Source organism: Protobothrops mucrosquamatus, unplaced genomic scaffold (genome assembly GCF_001527695.2).
Source record: "Protobothrops mucrosquamatus isolate PMUCROS unplaced genomic scaffold, P.Mucros_1.0 scaffold_99, whole genome shotgun sequence".
NCBI lineage: Eukaryota > Metazoa > Chordata > Lepidosauria > Squamata > Viperidae > Protobothrops > Protobothrops mucrosquamatus.
The window spans coordinates 445,097-462,140 of record NW_015386175.1 but is presented as its reverse complement, the minus strand read 5'-3'; the positions used below and the strand labels follow the sequence as shown (position 1 = coordinate 462,140).

The following is a 17,044-nucleotide window of genomic DNA, read 5'->3' as shown; positions in this document are numbered from 1 at the left end:
TTTTTCAGTGCTGCAGCTACCTGTTTTTGCTGAAAAACTACCTATGGGCCGAAAAACCTTTTGGATACGGCAGAACAGCATCAGGACTTGTTTCTAGCTAAGGGAATATACAAGGTGGTCCTCAAATTATGACCACAACTGAGCCCAAAATTTCCATTGCTAAGCAAGACAGTTGCTAAGTGAGTTTTGCCCCATTTTATGAGCTTTCTTGCCACCGTTGTTAAGTGAATCACTGCAGTTGTTAACACGGGTGTTAAATGAATCTGGCTTTCCCATTGACTTTGCTTCTCAGAAGGTCACAAAAAATGATCATACGACCTTGGGACTCTGCAACCATCATAAATACATGCTAGCTGCCGAGTGTCCAAATTTGGATCATGTGAACATGGGGATGCTGCAATGGTTATAAGCGTGCAAAATGGGCATATGTCACTTTTTTCAGTGTCGTAACTTCAAACAGTAACTAAATGAATGGTTGTAAATTGAGGACTGTCTAACTGAAAATCAGATGAAGATATTACATATGTATGCAATTTGGTTATTGCAAGATGTTTTATTTTTTCTCTCCCTTCTCTTTCAGCACTTGTTTTGGGAGAGGCATAGGGACTAATAGTCGAGAGGACAGATATATCACTATGCCAATGAATCCACTTCTGGTCATGATTTTCAGGCTCCAATCCCACGTCATACTATTCACAAACAGTAATTAGAGACACTATCCACTTTTAACTGTGCCATTTCTGCTGTAGACCCAGATGCACACACAGTATAAAGTTCGGGGTTTTTTTTTTTAAAAAAAGAAAAGTTATCTTACATTCTTCATTCAAACTGAGATTCTGCAGAGACTTATTCAAGTTCCTTGCTGTAGTGACTGCTCGAATATTTCCATAGGAGCTGACAGAACGGAGTTTTGGAGTACATGGATTATCTCGAACTGGAGTCAGACTTCCAATCTCTATGGAGGCAATATAAATATTTATCCCCGCAAAATAGCAAACCAGTAATAGTTTCAAGTAAGTCAATAATAGTAGCCACTGCTGCCCCTTAGACAAAGTTTTATCATTTATTTATTTAGCTTATTTGCCCCCCGTGTAGTTTCAAATTAACTGGGTGGCAGTTGGTTGGTGCTATGTCTTCTTTTAGCCTCAGTGTTCTTTTTCATGTGTTTCCCCATGGCTTTTCTTTATCTTTTACAGTCCAGAGTTGCTTGGAACCAGGAGATGGGTGGCATATTCATTTAATAAATAAATACACATTTAAAAAAACTTTTAGGCAATGTGCAAGTAGGTAACAAATCAAGGAACAAATCAACGTAGGTAAACAACCAAATAAACAGTAAACAACGGCTTAGTCAAGGAACTGCCAAGAAGAAAACAAGACTCCCACCAACACTGACAGGGCAAGCCCCTATATATAAACTATATAGAAACAGACAGCAAACTCTACTCCCTTCTGGCACTGAAGAGTAACAGTGGCACAGCAGAGTAATAAAATGCCTGTAAAAAAACAACCAAGCTCAGAGAGCAACTGAACGGCTAGACTGCTTCTCCTTGTTCCTTTTAATAAATGTTCTAGTTTAGTATTAATAGGATAAATGTACTAGTTTAGTATCAATGGGACAATTAATGGGATTTTTCACAAGTAACATTTTAAAACTGAGATGCTATTTCAATTTCCTTATTTAAAGTAGAGGAAAATGTACAGACTGCTACTGTGCAAGGTCTATTAGCTATAATGAGATTTACGTGACAGCCCCAAACAAAGCTGACCTCATTTGAGTTCAGCAATGTATCACTGCTGAGGTGCGAGTCTGGATATTATAATAAAAGAGCAAACAAACAAACAAAAAAGCTTAATGATCTTTTTTCCTGCCTAAATATTTACCCAAAGAATTCTATTATATTATGAATGCTTGCAATTTATTTATTTTTTTATCCTATTTTTCTCCAAAAGGCAGACTTAGTTGGCTATAAAAAGGCTTTCATAATGCACACCAAAGAAAGCTTTTTGTGCATTTTATTTATAACCATTTACTTCCTATATAAAAAGAAAGCAAAATAATGTTGATCTATGTTTCCAGTTTTTAAAATGCACCTCTCCCCCCCTTTTTTAAGGCACAGTAGCTATTAACGTACACATTTTATTTATAGGGTACATATAAACTGTTTCAAACAAATTTACTCCGAGCAGCATGTAATTTCGCAACCGTCTAATTTGGATTTAAAGAAAATATAATATAAGTAACAAAATAAATCATAACTAAAATTTATAAAGCACATAAATAAATTGGGACTTTAAACCAAAGAATCTAATCGCTGTGCAGAATAGTCACAACATCCTGCCCTCAAGGCTTAATAGAACAACTAAGTTTTTAAGCTTTCTGAAATTCAGGAGGGAAGAGACTATTTTAATATTTTTGGAGGGAGGCACTATTCCAGGGAAGAGTGAATGAAAAGCAGGAAGCTTTTATCTAAATAAACCAACTGCCCCCCAAACTATACAATATTAATAATGACATTTCATGAAAGAGAAGGCCAACAATAGTTTGTTCTGGACCTTTACAATCTTTCTACACAAATTAAATGTATTAGGAGAAAGGACAGAAGAAACATGAAATATCCTAGTCTGAATGTAGGCCTTTCCTCACTTGCATCTAAACATCTGGCTGGGGATCTTCTTCAACGGTCAGCAAGGCCAACTGCCATATAAAGATGAACAACAGAACTATTTGCTCTGCTGCTGAGGGTATTCTTTGGCTGTTTCTTATCACAGTTGCCTTCTGCAGGAATCATGAAACATTGAGAAGTTGTTTTCTGGTTTTCCTTTTCATTCCCCATCTTCTTTTTCTTTGATGTTATACGATTGTAAACCTAAAAACCCAGGGACTGAGTTTTTGTTTAAAAATATTGTTGTGTAAGCTGTTCTAGGAGTTTCTTAAACTGATCAGCAGGGTATAAATGCTTTACATAAAAAATAAACTGCTGGTGTTACATATGAATTAACATAATGCTAGGGGAGTTGAAACACTTCAAACAAGTTGAATTTTATTTTTTATCTTATTTTCCAACAGAATTGGGATTTTTTGGCACTTTTAGACCTCAGATAAATTAGTACAATTCAAGAAAATGGGAGAAGGAAACAGATTTTTTTTCCAGTTTCCTGTCAACTTCTAAAACTTTGTGCCTACAAAGAAGATGATAAGAGTACCTGGAGCAGCAGGTGAGGGCAATGCATAGTTCTTCTCTTCTTCCATAAACTGTAAGGCAACTGTACAGAAATTGGTTTCATACTGAACCACATGGTGACTCAGTGCCACAACTAACTCCTGTTGAGAAACAAAGATGAAAAATAGATCTTTCAATCCCATGGACATCAAGAAATTAACCATAAGAATGTTCCATCACGCGAGAGCTGCTACCAAGTGCCTGGCAAATAGCTTGAAGTGCATATCACAGGATACCTATCAGTAACATTGAAGTTATAGGAAGATTTACCATAATGCTTTCATTATCATAGTTAGTTAAAGCAATAATCACCAGAAACTTCAACTAAAACTAAATCTAATGTCAGAATCAAGAAATGACATCCTTCTTTTACTCTTGTACATTGATTAGACTACACCTAGAACACTATCTTCAGTTTGGGGCACTGCACTGACAAATCAGACGGCATGGACAGGATAGTAATCAAAATGATATACAGCCTGGAAGGAAAAAAAAAAGAATTAGGAAGAACAGTTGAAGACACTGCGTATGTTTAGCTTGGAGATGACTGCAGGAAGTCATGATGCATTGTTTAGAGTTATTTCAGAAGACAGTACTCAAAATGATAGATTTGAACTATAAGGAAGTAAATTTTGGCAGAACATCAAGATAGATCTGTCCAAGAATGGAATCACTTGGAAGGTGGTGGACTCTCCTTCTCTGGAGTTCTTTAAGAAAAATTCCCTTCCAGCCCTTTACTTTCTTAGCTTTAGAAAATGAAAACTATCTATCCCATCTATCTAAACACAGAAAATCTGACCTAAGCTTGCTTAGAGTACAATGTCACAATCACACTATAAATATAACAGGAATGGAGGAAGAGCAGAAAGCATATTCTTCTACAAAATATGGAGTCTGTTCAAAGTTGTGAGCGTTGTATTTTTTTTTTCCTGTTCAATCTTTGAGACTGTCTGGACCAATCCCTGCAGTTTTCTTGGTAAGGTTTTTCAGAAGTGGTTTGCCATTGCCTCCTTCCTAGGGCTAAGAGAAAGTGATTGGCCCAAGGTCACCTAACTGGATTTGTGCCTAATGCAACTCATGGTCTCCTGGTTTCTAGCCTGATACCTTAACCACTACACCAAACTGGCTCTTAACATTATATAATCTTTTACAAATAAATCCCAAACTCCAGACAGATTCCAATATAAAAGTCTCAGGGGCCTCTTAGAAATTGCATTATTCCTTGGGAAACACCTATTATAGACTTTTAATTTGGAAAATAACACCCTCACTCATTGCTAAATAATATTTGACTGGGATTGTTTTTGGAATGATACCTACACACATAGAATAAGCTTTCGCACTGTATAAAGCCAAAGTTTAGTTAAACAAGGTTTCAAGCAATAGACTAAGCCAATAAGCATTCTGTTCAAACACAATGGATGAATTCCCATAACATGTTAAACCCAAACCAAAGCTTTACCTCATTATGGATTAAGTACAGTGTGTGAATCCATACATAGAAAACATTACATGAACATTTCCCCCACAACAGCAGCCCTGGGGAGGTGGGTTGGGCTGAGAGAGAATGATTGGGCAAGGTCACCCAGTTGGCTTTCATGGCTAGGGTGGGATTTGAACTCACTATCTCCCACTTTCTAGCCTGGTGCCTTAGTAATTCCAAAATAGTACCAAGGAAGCAATTATCATGTAGGGCAGGGGTAGGGAACCTTGGCTCTTTTATGACTTGTGGACTTCAATACCCAGAATTCCTGAACCAGCCATGCTGACTCAGGAATTCTGGGAGTTGAAGTCCACAAGTCATAAAAGAGCCAAGATTCCCTACCCCTAATCTAGGGGAATCAGTTCCAGGTTTCAGCTATTACCGAGACTCTCATGGTTAGGTTCTTGATTTTATTTAAGTAGCCATGTTACAGTTTTTGAAGGAAAGCAAAGAGATAATTTTTGTGACAGTCTGAATTTAACATTTTTATATCAGACTTGGATTTCTGGATTGAACAATATTTCCCATCTTTTACAAAAATGCATTGGGCTCTTCCTGTTTACTTCTAAGATATGAAGAGCACATACATTTCCTTCAATCTTTTCCTTGAAACCAGCTGACAGCAATGCTTAGCCAATATATTCTCTTTTGCTTTAGTGTAGTTGAAAGCTTTTGTGAGCATAAAAAAAAGCAAGAAAATCAAGTCCCTAGAAATCAGCATTCTGACAAAATTAATACCCATCTGTCACCTCAAGTGAGAATGAGGGCACTTTTTTTATATGCTGCTTGGTGAAACATTGATTTTTCCTTCACTTTAGCATAAGGATCTGAAGAAAGCAGGAACATTTGACTCCAAAATGTATTATTTGCAACAAAAGGCTTTTTATTCTTGGCCAGGCTACCCTCCTTATTATTTGATTCAAACCAGTATTGTCAAACTGATGTACTGTCCTGGAAATAGTGAATAGGAAGAGATGAAATTACAGCATTCTTTTCCTATCCATAGATAATTTTATCCATTAAAATATAATTTACCATGCTACCATTTTAGTTTAGGCTGAAGACAACCTGCCTTATTAAAAAAGGCAATTATTTTCTGGAACTACCAGAAGATGAAACTATGAAACTGGCAATTGGAAATCTTAAAAATCTCAGATTTATTTTCTTCAAATGTCTATCTACAATGAATTAAGAAAAATAGTAGCTATAAAAGAAGGCCAGAAACCTATCCTTGCATTTTATTTACAGATGTACTACTAAGGCATCAGGCTAGCAACTGGGAGATCGTGAGTTCTAGTCCCGCCTTAGGAATTAAACCAGCTGGATGACCATAGGTCATCACTTTCTGTCAGCCCCAGGAAGGAGGCAATAGCAAATTACTTCTGAAAAACCTTGCCAAGAAAATAGCAGGGATTTGTCCAGGCAGTGTCTGAAAATTGGATATGATTGAATGGAAGGGGGGGAAAAACATATAGAAGAGTTAGCTAGAAAAGATCAAAAACAGTCTGCATACAATATAGTAATACCAAGCAGGTCATTCTGGGCACTTTATACCTCAGTGTTATCATATGCTACTTTTCTGTAAAAGGAAATCCGAGCAGACCAAGATCAGTTTATTAAATCCTACCCTTGCCCGCCAGGGCCAGGTTAAGGAGAGCTATTTCTTGAATGAAGTTGTCTTCTTTCATTCCTGCATTGTCCTATACTTCCCTTTTTCTTCTAGAGGACTGCCACATATTTCTGTTTCCAGTAGAAAATTGTTATTTCATATTTAATGTCACAGATAATGTAAAACTGTGCTATGCAAACAGTGAGCAACAGAAAAGCCTTTCAGAACCCATCTCCTAAGAGGAATGAAAAATTTCTTCAAATTGTCTTCCTTCTGAAAGCATAGAACAAGACAGAAATCTCCTCCTCCTCCTTCTCCCCCTCCCTGTTGTTGTTTAAACAAAGGAGCTCCAGATAAAAGTAGTGGTATACAATCTAACAGCTTGCTGATGACAATTACCACTTCTCTTTGGCATTCAGCAGCACACTTTCCAACAGTGAATATTTTGCCAGGTCTAAAATTATCCTTTTTAAATACCCAGTTTTTCATTATTTTGTTATACAATGGTCCTTTTCTATTCCAAAAAGGATTATTCACACTGAAATGCCACATTGATAACAACCCAACTGGGTGCAAAGAACTATCAGGTCAGACAAGAAACAGCACCTCATGTTTTAGAAGGACGGCCCACTGGAGGGGTGATAGCAAAATGGTAGCTATATCCATCCCTCTAGCTCAGGGGTCCTCAACCTTGACAACTTTAAGACTTGTGGACTTCAACTCCCAGAATTCCTCAGCCAGCCAAGCTGGCTGAGGAATTCTGGGAGTTGAAGTCCACAAGTCTTAAAGTTGCCAAGGTTGAGGACCCCTGCTCTAGCTCCATCCAACGTGTCTTTTGCAGTAAGTGCTTTCTATCAAACTCTGTGAGTTCAGCTTAACTTTGTTTCTTTTAAAACAGTTTTCAGGCCGAAAACACAAAACCAAGTGCAAAAATGATACTTTTGGAAGTGTCCTCTCAGGTAAGGAAGAGGCAAAATAATCTAAATCACCTGACTAGCCATTCAGAGAAATCACTGATGAGCCACAGCCAATAAAACCTAAAGTGCAGAAAATTAGATGACAGAGGTAGCCATCAAGCAGCTGAAATCCCCGGGGAGGGCCTTACGCATTAACTCCCTTTTTACCCACTTCTCATGAGTCAGCAGAATAAAGAAAAATAAATGTCGGCTCCAGTTTCTCTTTTGTTAGAAGGATTTTATCTGAAAGAACTGATAAGTTGGGAAAGCGGTGCCTGCTCATACATAAAGCACCTCCAGTTACCAGGGATCAACACTGAAAAGGAGAAGAAGCTGGAGGAGGAAGAGGAGGAGAGAAGGGCAGCTTTTAAAATCCCACAGTACTTTCCCCTGAGTGAAAAACAGGCTAAAATCCCCTTTCTAAGCTCTTAACTGCTATAAAAAGTAGAAACAAAGAACTGCCCCTCTCTCTTTGATTTGGGTACAGTCCTTAGAGCCCTCTCATTTCCCACGGAAATTTGGTATCAATCCTATGAGCCAGTTTTAGGTCAGATCATCTTCTAGAACTCATAGTAAGGACTGGTATCAGGAAAAAAACAACGCCTCAGTTAACAAAGATATTCAGAATGTTATGCACAGGTACTCCTCATTTAACAACCATTCATTCAGTGACTGATCCTCAAAGTTCCAGTCATCCCAGCATCCCCATGGTCACATGATCGAGACCTGGGTGCTTGCCAAGTGGCTTGCACTTAAGAAAGTTGCAGCGTTCTATAGCCACAAGATCTCTGCTATGTTCTTTCCTACTGGCTTCCCCAAAGCAAACTCAGGGGGAAAGCCAGTAGGAAAAACTGCAAGTTGTTCAAGTAAGTTGCTCACACTCTCCTTCACCTGGCAGCAACCACTGTGCTTGTGTACTGATGTACTCTCCTCTACATGGCAGCAGCCACCTTTGGTCCTGCCATGTCTGTACTTTGTCAGCTACCCACAGACCCTCCTGCACATAACAGCAGACACTTACCAGCTAGCTGGTCTACTTACAAGCCACCTGGGACTTTCTTGATGATCTTCGCTTAACAAGGAAATAGAGAGTGCTGGGAACTCTAACTAATTGCCAACTGATGTGATCCTGTGACATCACGTTTTACGACTGCATCACTTAGCAACAGAAATTCCAGCCCCAATTACTGTTGTTAACTGAGGAGTGCCTGTATTTAAAACTAATAAGGCCATGATACTATCTATCTATCCCTCCTAACCCTTTGCTATACCTTTCGGACCATGGGGCTTCCATCATTAATGAGCTGGGCCAGCATCATGGCAACATTGTGATCTATAGTAGTGGAATGATCTGTCCGCTCAGCAGAATTGCCTACAAAAGTGCCAAGGGCAAAGACTGCCGCACAGCGAACCTACAAGAGAAAGAGAAGGCATCATAACAGAGCATAAGAGTCCGTACCTACTACTTTGCCCAAAATAGGCCAAATCAAGTTTTCCACTGAAAAATGCAGATGTAAATCAGACATACTTGTTTCATAGGGCCAAGAGATATTCAGACTGGAAACTTGTTCAAAAAATTTAAACATGTACTCAATGCAGTCTAATAAGTAACAAGAAACGTTAATTGATTAAAGAGCTCTCCACATCTATTTGCACATTTGTTAATTTGCTGCTGCTAGCTGAAGCGTTAGAAGTACTTTAAAGGCATATTTGGTTTTCCCACTAAAGTGAATGCTTTACAATCAATGTCGTTATCTTCTAAACAATGAATGATTAGATTTATCAATTAAAATCAATATAGTTATAGTTAAACTGAGTCAGGTTGCATTCCTATTGTAGGAAGTCCTCCAAACAAGTCATTAAGCAAAGCGATTCCTAAGTGAAACCATGTCTGTGCTTATGACCTTACTTCAGCTTCCCTTTGCTTGACAGACCTACAAAGATCATAAATATGAGAACTGGTTATAAAATTACTTTTTCATCAGCGTCATAACTGTGAACGGTCATTAAATGAGGCTAAGCAAGGACTACCTGCGGTCAAGCTTAACCCAAAGCCTTTAAAAAAGTAGCATGTTGGCTCTTTTTAATATCTCAACGGTCATCCTGCAAAAACGGCGCCTGGCTCCTCCCTTTACCAGTGTTTCTCAACCTTGGCAACTTTACGATGTGTGGACTTCAACTCCCAAAATTCTCCAGCTAGCAATGGTAGCTGGAGAATTCTGGGAGTTGAAGTCCACAACATCGTAAAGTTGCCAAGGTTGAGAAACACTGCTTTAGGCAGTCAACGAAGCAGCTTTGTAACATAGCAAAGCTAATTAAGGTAGCTAATTAAAACAGGGTCTCCTTGTTGAAAGAGATTTATTTTGAAACCTAGAGGGAGTACCTCGGGTATTGAATCGGAGAGAAGGCTATAGAGCTTTTCATGAGCGCTGTCCCTCACGCCGCACCACCTCGCAGAGTCAAAATTCTGCCAGATACGGCCCAAGCAAATTGCCACCCACTGGCGCAGTAGAGGGTGTGGATCATTCAGCTGCTCCAGGCAAATGGCAATCAAGTTCCCTTGGAGGCAAGCTTCCTGCAAAAAAGGGCCTTCATGACATGGCAATCCATTTCTTGTCAGTATATAAATCTTAAAGGCAAGATATTCCCAAGAGGAATGAGGCAGAAATGGCCGGGCTTAAATCAGTGCTGTCTAACTTTTTTTTTACTCAAGGTTACTGAGTCAAGCCTCACTTTTTCTTCACTTGTACTCACCTGTCCTGTGTTGTAGTTGTTGACAATCACTGCCAGGATGAAAGCTGTCATTGTTCTGTGTTCAGCCTTAACATATAGACACAAAAATATTTTTATTCATGAATCTTGGGTAAAGCAACACAGGAATGCTTTAGGCAAAAGCTTTAAAGGAGAAACTGGCATCTTTGACAAAGATTTGCGCTGCTGGAGGACTCCAGGAAGTTGTAAACTTAATATACAAAAATTATGTTATTTAACTGAACTGGAAAATGAGCAGGAAAGCAAACCAATCCTTTTCAGATGGTGATATGGTTGCCCTCCGATAAGAATTCATTCAACTTCAAGATTGAAGTTTTCTAACGTGATGTCAGACAGTGCTGTTTGAAAATACAAATATCAACAGTCACAAAGTTAATATAGTTAATACATAGTACAAAGACAGAAATGTGTCCAAATAAGAAGCCTGTATACAGCTCTTGGAGTTGGTACATTTTCTACTAACTCTATATTTTGTGCATGTCAAATAGGCAAATAGTATTGCTTTTGCTTTGTGCTTCAAATGCTGTTAAAGCACCATACAAAAACATTTTCCAAGGTCACTTGAAAGAGTGAAAATGATTTTTTTTCTAACATTTTTCCATGTTACACATTATTAAAAATATACGAGGAAGGAACTGGGCCCCACTGATTCATAGAAGAACTGCAGTTTATAGAAAAAGTGGGATTCTTAGCACAATTATTTTTCTCAACAGACTATATTTATAGTGGGTGCTCGCGTAACAACCATTCTCTTAGTTAGAATAGAATAGAGCTGGAAGGGACCTTGGAGGTCTTCTAGTCCAGCCCTCCGCTCAAGCAGGAGGATCTATACAATTTCAGACAAGTGACTATCCAGTCTCTTAAAAACCTCCAGTGATGGAGCACCCACAATTTCTGAGGGCAAGCTGTTCCACTGGTTAATTGTCCTCACTGTCAGGAACTTTCTCCTTAATTCCAGGTTGCTTCTCTCTTTGATCAGTTTCCAACCAAAAGAACAGAGATGGGGAGAGCCAGGCAGAGAGGAGGAGTTGAAGCAGAGGCAGTTCATTTCAGGCAGGAGAAAAAACAAGGTTTGGCTTAATGGCTTCATATTCCTTGATCTAGCGACTGCAACTAGGACTGCCGGAATTGCTGTCGTTAAGTAGTGTGATCATGTGATGTTTTGCTTAACAACTGCTTCACTTAAGAACAGAAATTCTGCTCCCAGGTAGGCATCTATGGAGATTCTCAGTCATCTGGGTCATGGTTGCCCCAAAGGTGCTTTTTCAAAAGGCAACTGGACTTTCTTTGTTTTTCCTTGAAGGCATTTCGCTTCTCATTCAAGACGTTTCTTCAGTTCTGAAGAAGCTTCTTGGATGAGAAGCGAAATGTCTTCAAAAAAAACAACAAAAAAAAAACAACAACAAAGAAAGTCCAGTTGCCTTTTGAAAAAGCATCTTTGGGTCCCAGGTAGGGTTGATAAGTGAAGATTATTTGTATAACTATTCTTACACAGTAACTTTTTCATATGGAACTATTATCCAGGTCTGCTGTGATCTTATTTACAAAGACCAAAGTAGTTCAGTTGAAGAAAAATAATTAAAATGTATTGCTCCTTGTGAAATATAGAATCTCTTACTCTAACATTGCTATAAGAACATAAGAGGAGCAGACCAAAGGCTAACCTGCTTTCCAACAACAAACAAGTTCCCTCATTCCAAAAGTAGGGGATGAAGGCAACAGCCTCCCCTTACTCTAGCATAAGGCACTCAACAGCTTTTGGATGCTGTCGTTTCATTTTGTTCTGATGGACAGACTACAGCCTAGTCGCATGTTATTTCCATGTAACTAATGGCAGAAGAAAGGTCCTACCACGTTGGTATAATGTTGCTCCCTGAGCTTGAGCATGAAGAGTTGAATAGGAAAATTTACTTCTGAGCTGGGGCTCTTATGTTGGGGGCCCATCTAACAGAATTGTGCATACTGTATAGATCAGTGATGGCGAACCTTTTAGAGACCGAGTGCCCAAATTTCAACCCAAAACCCACTTATGTATCACCGGGTGCCGGGTGGGCATGGCCTGCCAGGTGGGCGAGGCTACAGTGGTCATGGCAGATGGGTGGGCGGGGCCAGGGTGGGCAGGGCCAGCTCCATGTTGCTCCTGGGGAGGGATGTCTGTGGGGGCTGGGCAGGGTTGGGGGAGATCCAGGGGGTCTCTGGCAGGTGGGGAGGTGGGCAGGAGGCTCGTCCTGCAGGGTGAGGCGAGACAAGGTGAGGCAGGGGCTGGGGCAGCTGCTGCCTGACACCATCGGCCTCTGCACACAGAGGCCAGCGAGCGCATGGGTGCTGGGATGCATCTGACCACGTGGGACCTCGGCGAGTTAGCGAGCGGCTGGTTGAAGAGGAGGGTTGCCATCTCCGGGGCATGTCGCGTGTGCCCACAGAGAGTGCTCTGAGTGCCGCCTCTGGCACGTGTGCCATAGGTTCGCCACCACTGGTATAGATGATTAAGGAGAAATGCTTCAGACCTCATGAAAACACAGTACTTTCCCACTATTCATGAAAAAAGGTACAGTTGCTTTAAGAATTATATTAATTTTAAGGAACCACAGAAGCCTGAAAAAAGCAGGTCTGTTACAATCAATAGCAGAGAAGTATTTGTGCATGGTCTGAATCATTTTCAAGGCGTGCACAACCCAGTGTCAAAATCAAGACAACTGTGATAACACAAAGCAATCTCATAGGAAAGCAGCTGGACATAAATAGACTCTCTTATTCCCATCAGGGTGCTCAACAGAGGAAGTCAGGGAAATGAAGTTAGCATAAGAGGACTATCTCAGATACCTTCCTTTTGAATAGGGCGTGAATAGCCCATCCAGTCAGTAATTTAATTAACAAACAAGCACACTATCATCATGTTTTATATTAATTAATTCAATAAGATTAATTCAGCCATATCGCATGAAGAAGTATTTTCCCATGCCTGCCCTGAATACACTGTCAATATTTTTAATTGCTTAAGGAGAGGGAAAAAGTTATATTTACTTTTTTCACTGCTGTTATTCAACGAAGCATACTGCATATTAGAATTGCATAAGAACTCTTACCATCTACAAAACCTCATTAAGTCACATAAGAGTTGCATGTGAGCCAAGACACAACACATAAAATGTAAACAGATGGATTGGGGGGGGGGGAAGCGATGGAAAGGAAACGGGATTGATTACTTAATCTTACCGGCATATAAGGATCTGCCAAAACAGAAAGGAAATACTTGTGACCATTGTCCTTCACAAGGTCAGCTTGGCATGACTAAAAAACAAGATTGAGGGTGAGGAGAGAGAAGAAAGAACAGAGTTAAGTTCAATAACCTGAAAAAAATCTTCTTCTAAGCCTTCAGATGATTTATGAATATTTCATGGCGTAGTAATTTTTCTCCTTCAAATTCAATTTTCAATTGATTTGAGAAACAAAATAGCAGAAGTAAGCTTCTTCTGCCAGGACATCAGCCAAGAAATCTTGATCAAAATTTATATCATGGAAGTAAAGGACATCTGCTCCATGCCCAAGGCCCACAGGCAGTTTTGTTTGCTTGGAGAGTCCTTTGAAGCAATTACCAAAAAACTTTACCTTCAATGAACAGTACATCTTTTGTTCATTCAGTCTGTACAATGAACTAGGAGAACAATCATCTGTAAGCCAGGTGTAGTGAAAAAACAATCTTCTTCCACAATAGTCAACTGTATTTTTTTCCCTAACTGATAAAATCTAAGGGCTCTTCTGCTTCATCTTTTGTAATATCTATGCATAAAGCCTAGAGAAGAGGGAACAAACTTAATGACTGACATACTTTTTCTTTCAACAGTTATGCTGGGTGACTCCTTTGGCACTCATATCTTTTTTTTTTAATTGTCTGGCTAAAATCAAGTCTCCTCAATTTATGTAGTTACAAGTCATAATTGTATATGTACATACATTCCCCCAACATGATCATTATCTACATATATCACCAAGTCTCCTTTCTTTCTTTTAATGAAATTGCTCAAGCTGTTCTTCTTGAGCTCAAATAGAGACAGGAAGCAAGGGACATCACAAGCACCCTAGCACAGAGGTCCCCAACCTTTTGGGCACCAGGGACCGGTTCCGTGGAGAGAGGGTTTTCTGTGGACCGGAGGGGGCACGGTTTTGTGTGTTGCCTGCATTTTACAGATGAGGCTTTGCTTGTTTGTGCGGCCCGGTTGCTGGCATGCCGCGGCCCGGTACTGGTCCACGGACTGGGGTTTGGGGACCTCTGCCCTAGCACACACGATCACAAAGGCATTGATTTTGCTTTCATCTTTTTTTGAAAGGGGGGAGACAAAAAAACCTCGAGTGTAAAGAGGTGCTGAAGAAATAAAACACTGCTTTATTGCTGCTCTGTTCTTGGTAATATCTAATCGATATGGATGAATACAGTTGCTGAGGCACAGAGGATTCTTTATGTGAAGGTTTGTACATGACAATAAGGCAGAGAAACTTCCATACTACAGTTCTGCTGTGCTGCTTGAAAGGGAGAGTGAGCGGTGCCACTGCTGCAGTCCTTTATGTCAGTTCAAAACCACTGCTCACCCCATTAAATATACAACATAGGTTTAATTTTTTTCCCTCTACCCAGAATTGTTAATATTATTTTATATTATATCGTATCTCCTTTCGTTTATCTTAGTTCTACATGTTGCAATGTAAAAAAGGATGCTCTGTAAACAAACAAAAACGCTTTTTAGGAGCTCTGATTCTTAAGGGAAGGAAATCAGAAGAGGGCTAAAATCTATAACAGAAAGTCCTGAGACTCATATACGAAAAGCAACAGATGGAAAAACATTCAAAGTATTAAGCTGGGACCGGATGCCAAAGCATAAATGAATTAGAAAAAAAAAGCGCCAAAGTTTATACTTCATCTGTTTAATATTTTACAGAAAAGCTGGAGCAATGGCAGAGCAAAAAATAGTTATCAAACTATTGTATTGCTGATTAAGCTTGAAGAAGCTATGATAGGAGAAAAGCAGACAGGAGTATTCCTTTCTACTGGTGATCCTAATTAGGATTGTTGGGAATTCTAGCCATACCTGGAGGGCCACGTTTCTCCTTCTCTGAATTACAGCTTTAATTACAAGATTAAGACTAGAAAAATTACAGTATCAGGGAAAACCTCAGAACAAGAAATAATTGTCACGGAGTAGAAACTATTAAAAAAATAAACCAAATATCTCTCCAGGAGCATGCCTGATAGCCTCATCAAAATTCAAGTACATTTGCTTAGATTTTATGGAAAACAACGCACAAATACAAGCACACATGTACACACACACACCAGGTTATCAAGAGAGAAACTTCAGTAAAACAACCAATACTGAAACATATATTCTAAAACAATAAGCATTAATTGTATAGATTCTTCTGTCTAAACAAATACTCAGAATTAATTCACCTGAAGCATATATCAAATGTGTATATTGGTAGGAACAACTTCATCTTTACTTCAGTTAGATCCCTTCTGATTCTTCAGAAATTCTACTTATACTAAAAATTTAAATTTATTACAATTGTATTATTATTATGAACATTTGTATACCATTCTAGGGCCTGATGGTATTGAGGTGGTATATAAACTGCAGAAATGAATTCATTAAAAAGGAATACATCACATAGAATAGACCAGATTTTGGGATGTTGCAATTTAGGGGCCATTCACACATGAACAAGCAGTCATACATGGGTCATTCTGAATGGCTACCTCTGAAGTTTGCTTAATGAAGAAAGCCATATACTGAGTAGTGGGATTCAGCCAGTTCGCACCAGTTCAGAGAACCGGTAGCTAATTTTTTGTTGCCCAGGCCCAGAATGGACTTCTGGAAGCGGCATCCACACAGAGAACCAGTTGTTCACATATTTGAATCCCACCACTGCATATACTGTATGTACAACTGCTTCCTCCACAGATGAAAGTTCTTTTTGTGAGGACTCCATGGTAAGTTGGAGCATGTGGAATAGCTTGTCACATGGAATAATTACTATTGGGAACAAATCATAGCAACCTCTGCATGAGTCTTTATCCACTTGTATCGATCCTACATCAGTTTGTATGTTAGGAGTTAACATAATAAAAGTCTGATGATATGGATCTGAAAAAAAATTCTTATACCACCAAAAAGCATATTAACACATTGGGAACAGGTTAATATCTTTGATAGTATTTTCAAACCTACCTCATTTATTTTCTCCTCAGTTAAGTGGATGTTTGTTCTTTATGAATTTACAAGAGCCAATGTAGGGTAATGATAATTGTTGCACAGGAATGGGAGAAACACGTGTTTTAGTCCCCTCAGCCATGGGATGGTTTTAGACCAGCAGTCCCCACCTTTCCAGCGTGGCGGCCCGGTGTGGAGGGGGAGAGGGAATGGTTTTGTGAGAGTGGCGGATGTGTGCACATGCACAGCTCCATTTGTGTGACAGGTGGTGTACACACCCACCACACATGCAAGGGGAGTTTCATGTGGGAGCGCAAGTGCCCATTGCTCACACAAGGGGAATTTCACTCGCGTGAGGGGAGCTATGCGCACACACACTTGCCTGATGCTTTTCATGCCCTAGTTCTGAACAGGCTGTGGTCCAGTAGTGAGCCGCGGCCCGGGAGTTAGGGACCCCTGCTTAAGACTAATTATTCTCACTTAACATGTCTCACAGAATTGTTATGGGGGAAAATGAAGGCGGGGAGAGACATATACATTGCCTGAGCTCTTGTAGAAAAGCTAAAGTATATATGTAGTCCTCAACTTACGACCAAAATTGAGCCCAAAATTTCATTGCTAAGCAAGGCAGATATTTAAATGAATTTTGCCCAATTTTACAACCTTTCTTGCTACAGTTGTTATGTAAATCACTGCAGTTAAGTTAGTAATACGATTGTTAAGTGAATCTGGCTCCCCCACTGACATTGTTTCTCAGAAAGTTGCAAAAGGTAATCACCTGATCCTGGGACACT

The 17,044-nt window shown here is 39.5% G+C and overlaps 1 protein-coding gene across 2 annotated transcripts in view; it reads right to left on the bottom strand.

The window, feature by feature from the left end:
• RPTOR (regulatory associated protein of MTOR complex 1) overlaps positions 1 to 17,044 on the bottom strand; it is a 395,406-nt gene that overhangs the window by 100,586 nt on the left and 277,776 nt on the right. The window contains exons 14-19 of one of the 2 annotated variants that reach the window (XM_015815086.1): positions 13,261 to 13,335; positions 10,027 to 10,092; positions 9,656 to 9,847; positions 8,544 to 8,684; positions 3,208 to 3,325; positions 815 to 955 (exon numbers count right to left, since the gene is read on the bottom strand). In XM_015815086.1, the coding sequence (XP_015670572.1) occupies positions 815 to 955; positions 3,208 to 3,325; positions 8,544 to 8,684; positions 9,656 to 9,847; positions 10,027 to 10,092; positions 13,261 to 13,335 (733 nt within the window). The remainder of the gene's footprint in view (positions 1 to 814; positions 956 to 3,207; positions 3,326 to 8,543; positions 8,685 to 9,655; positions 9,848 to 10,026; positions 10,093 to 13,260; positions 13,336 to 17,044) is intronic. The other variant, XM_015815094.1, reaches the window with a different exon arrangement.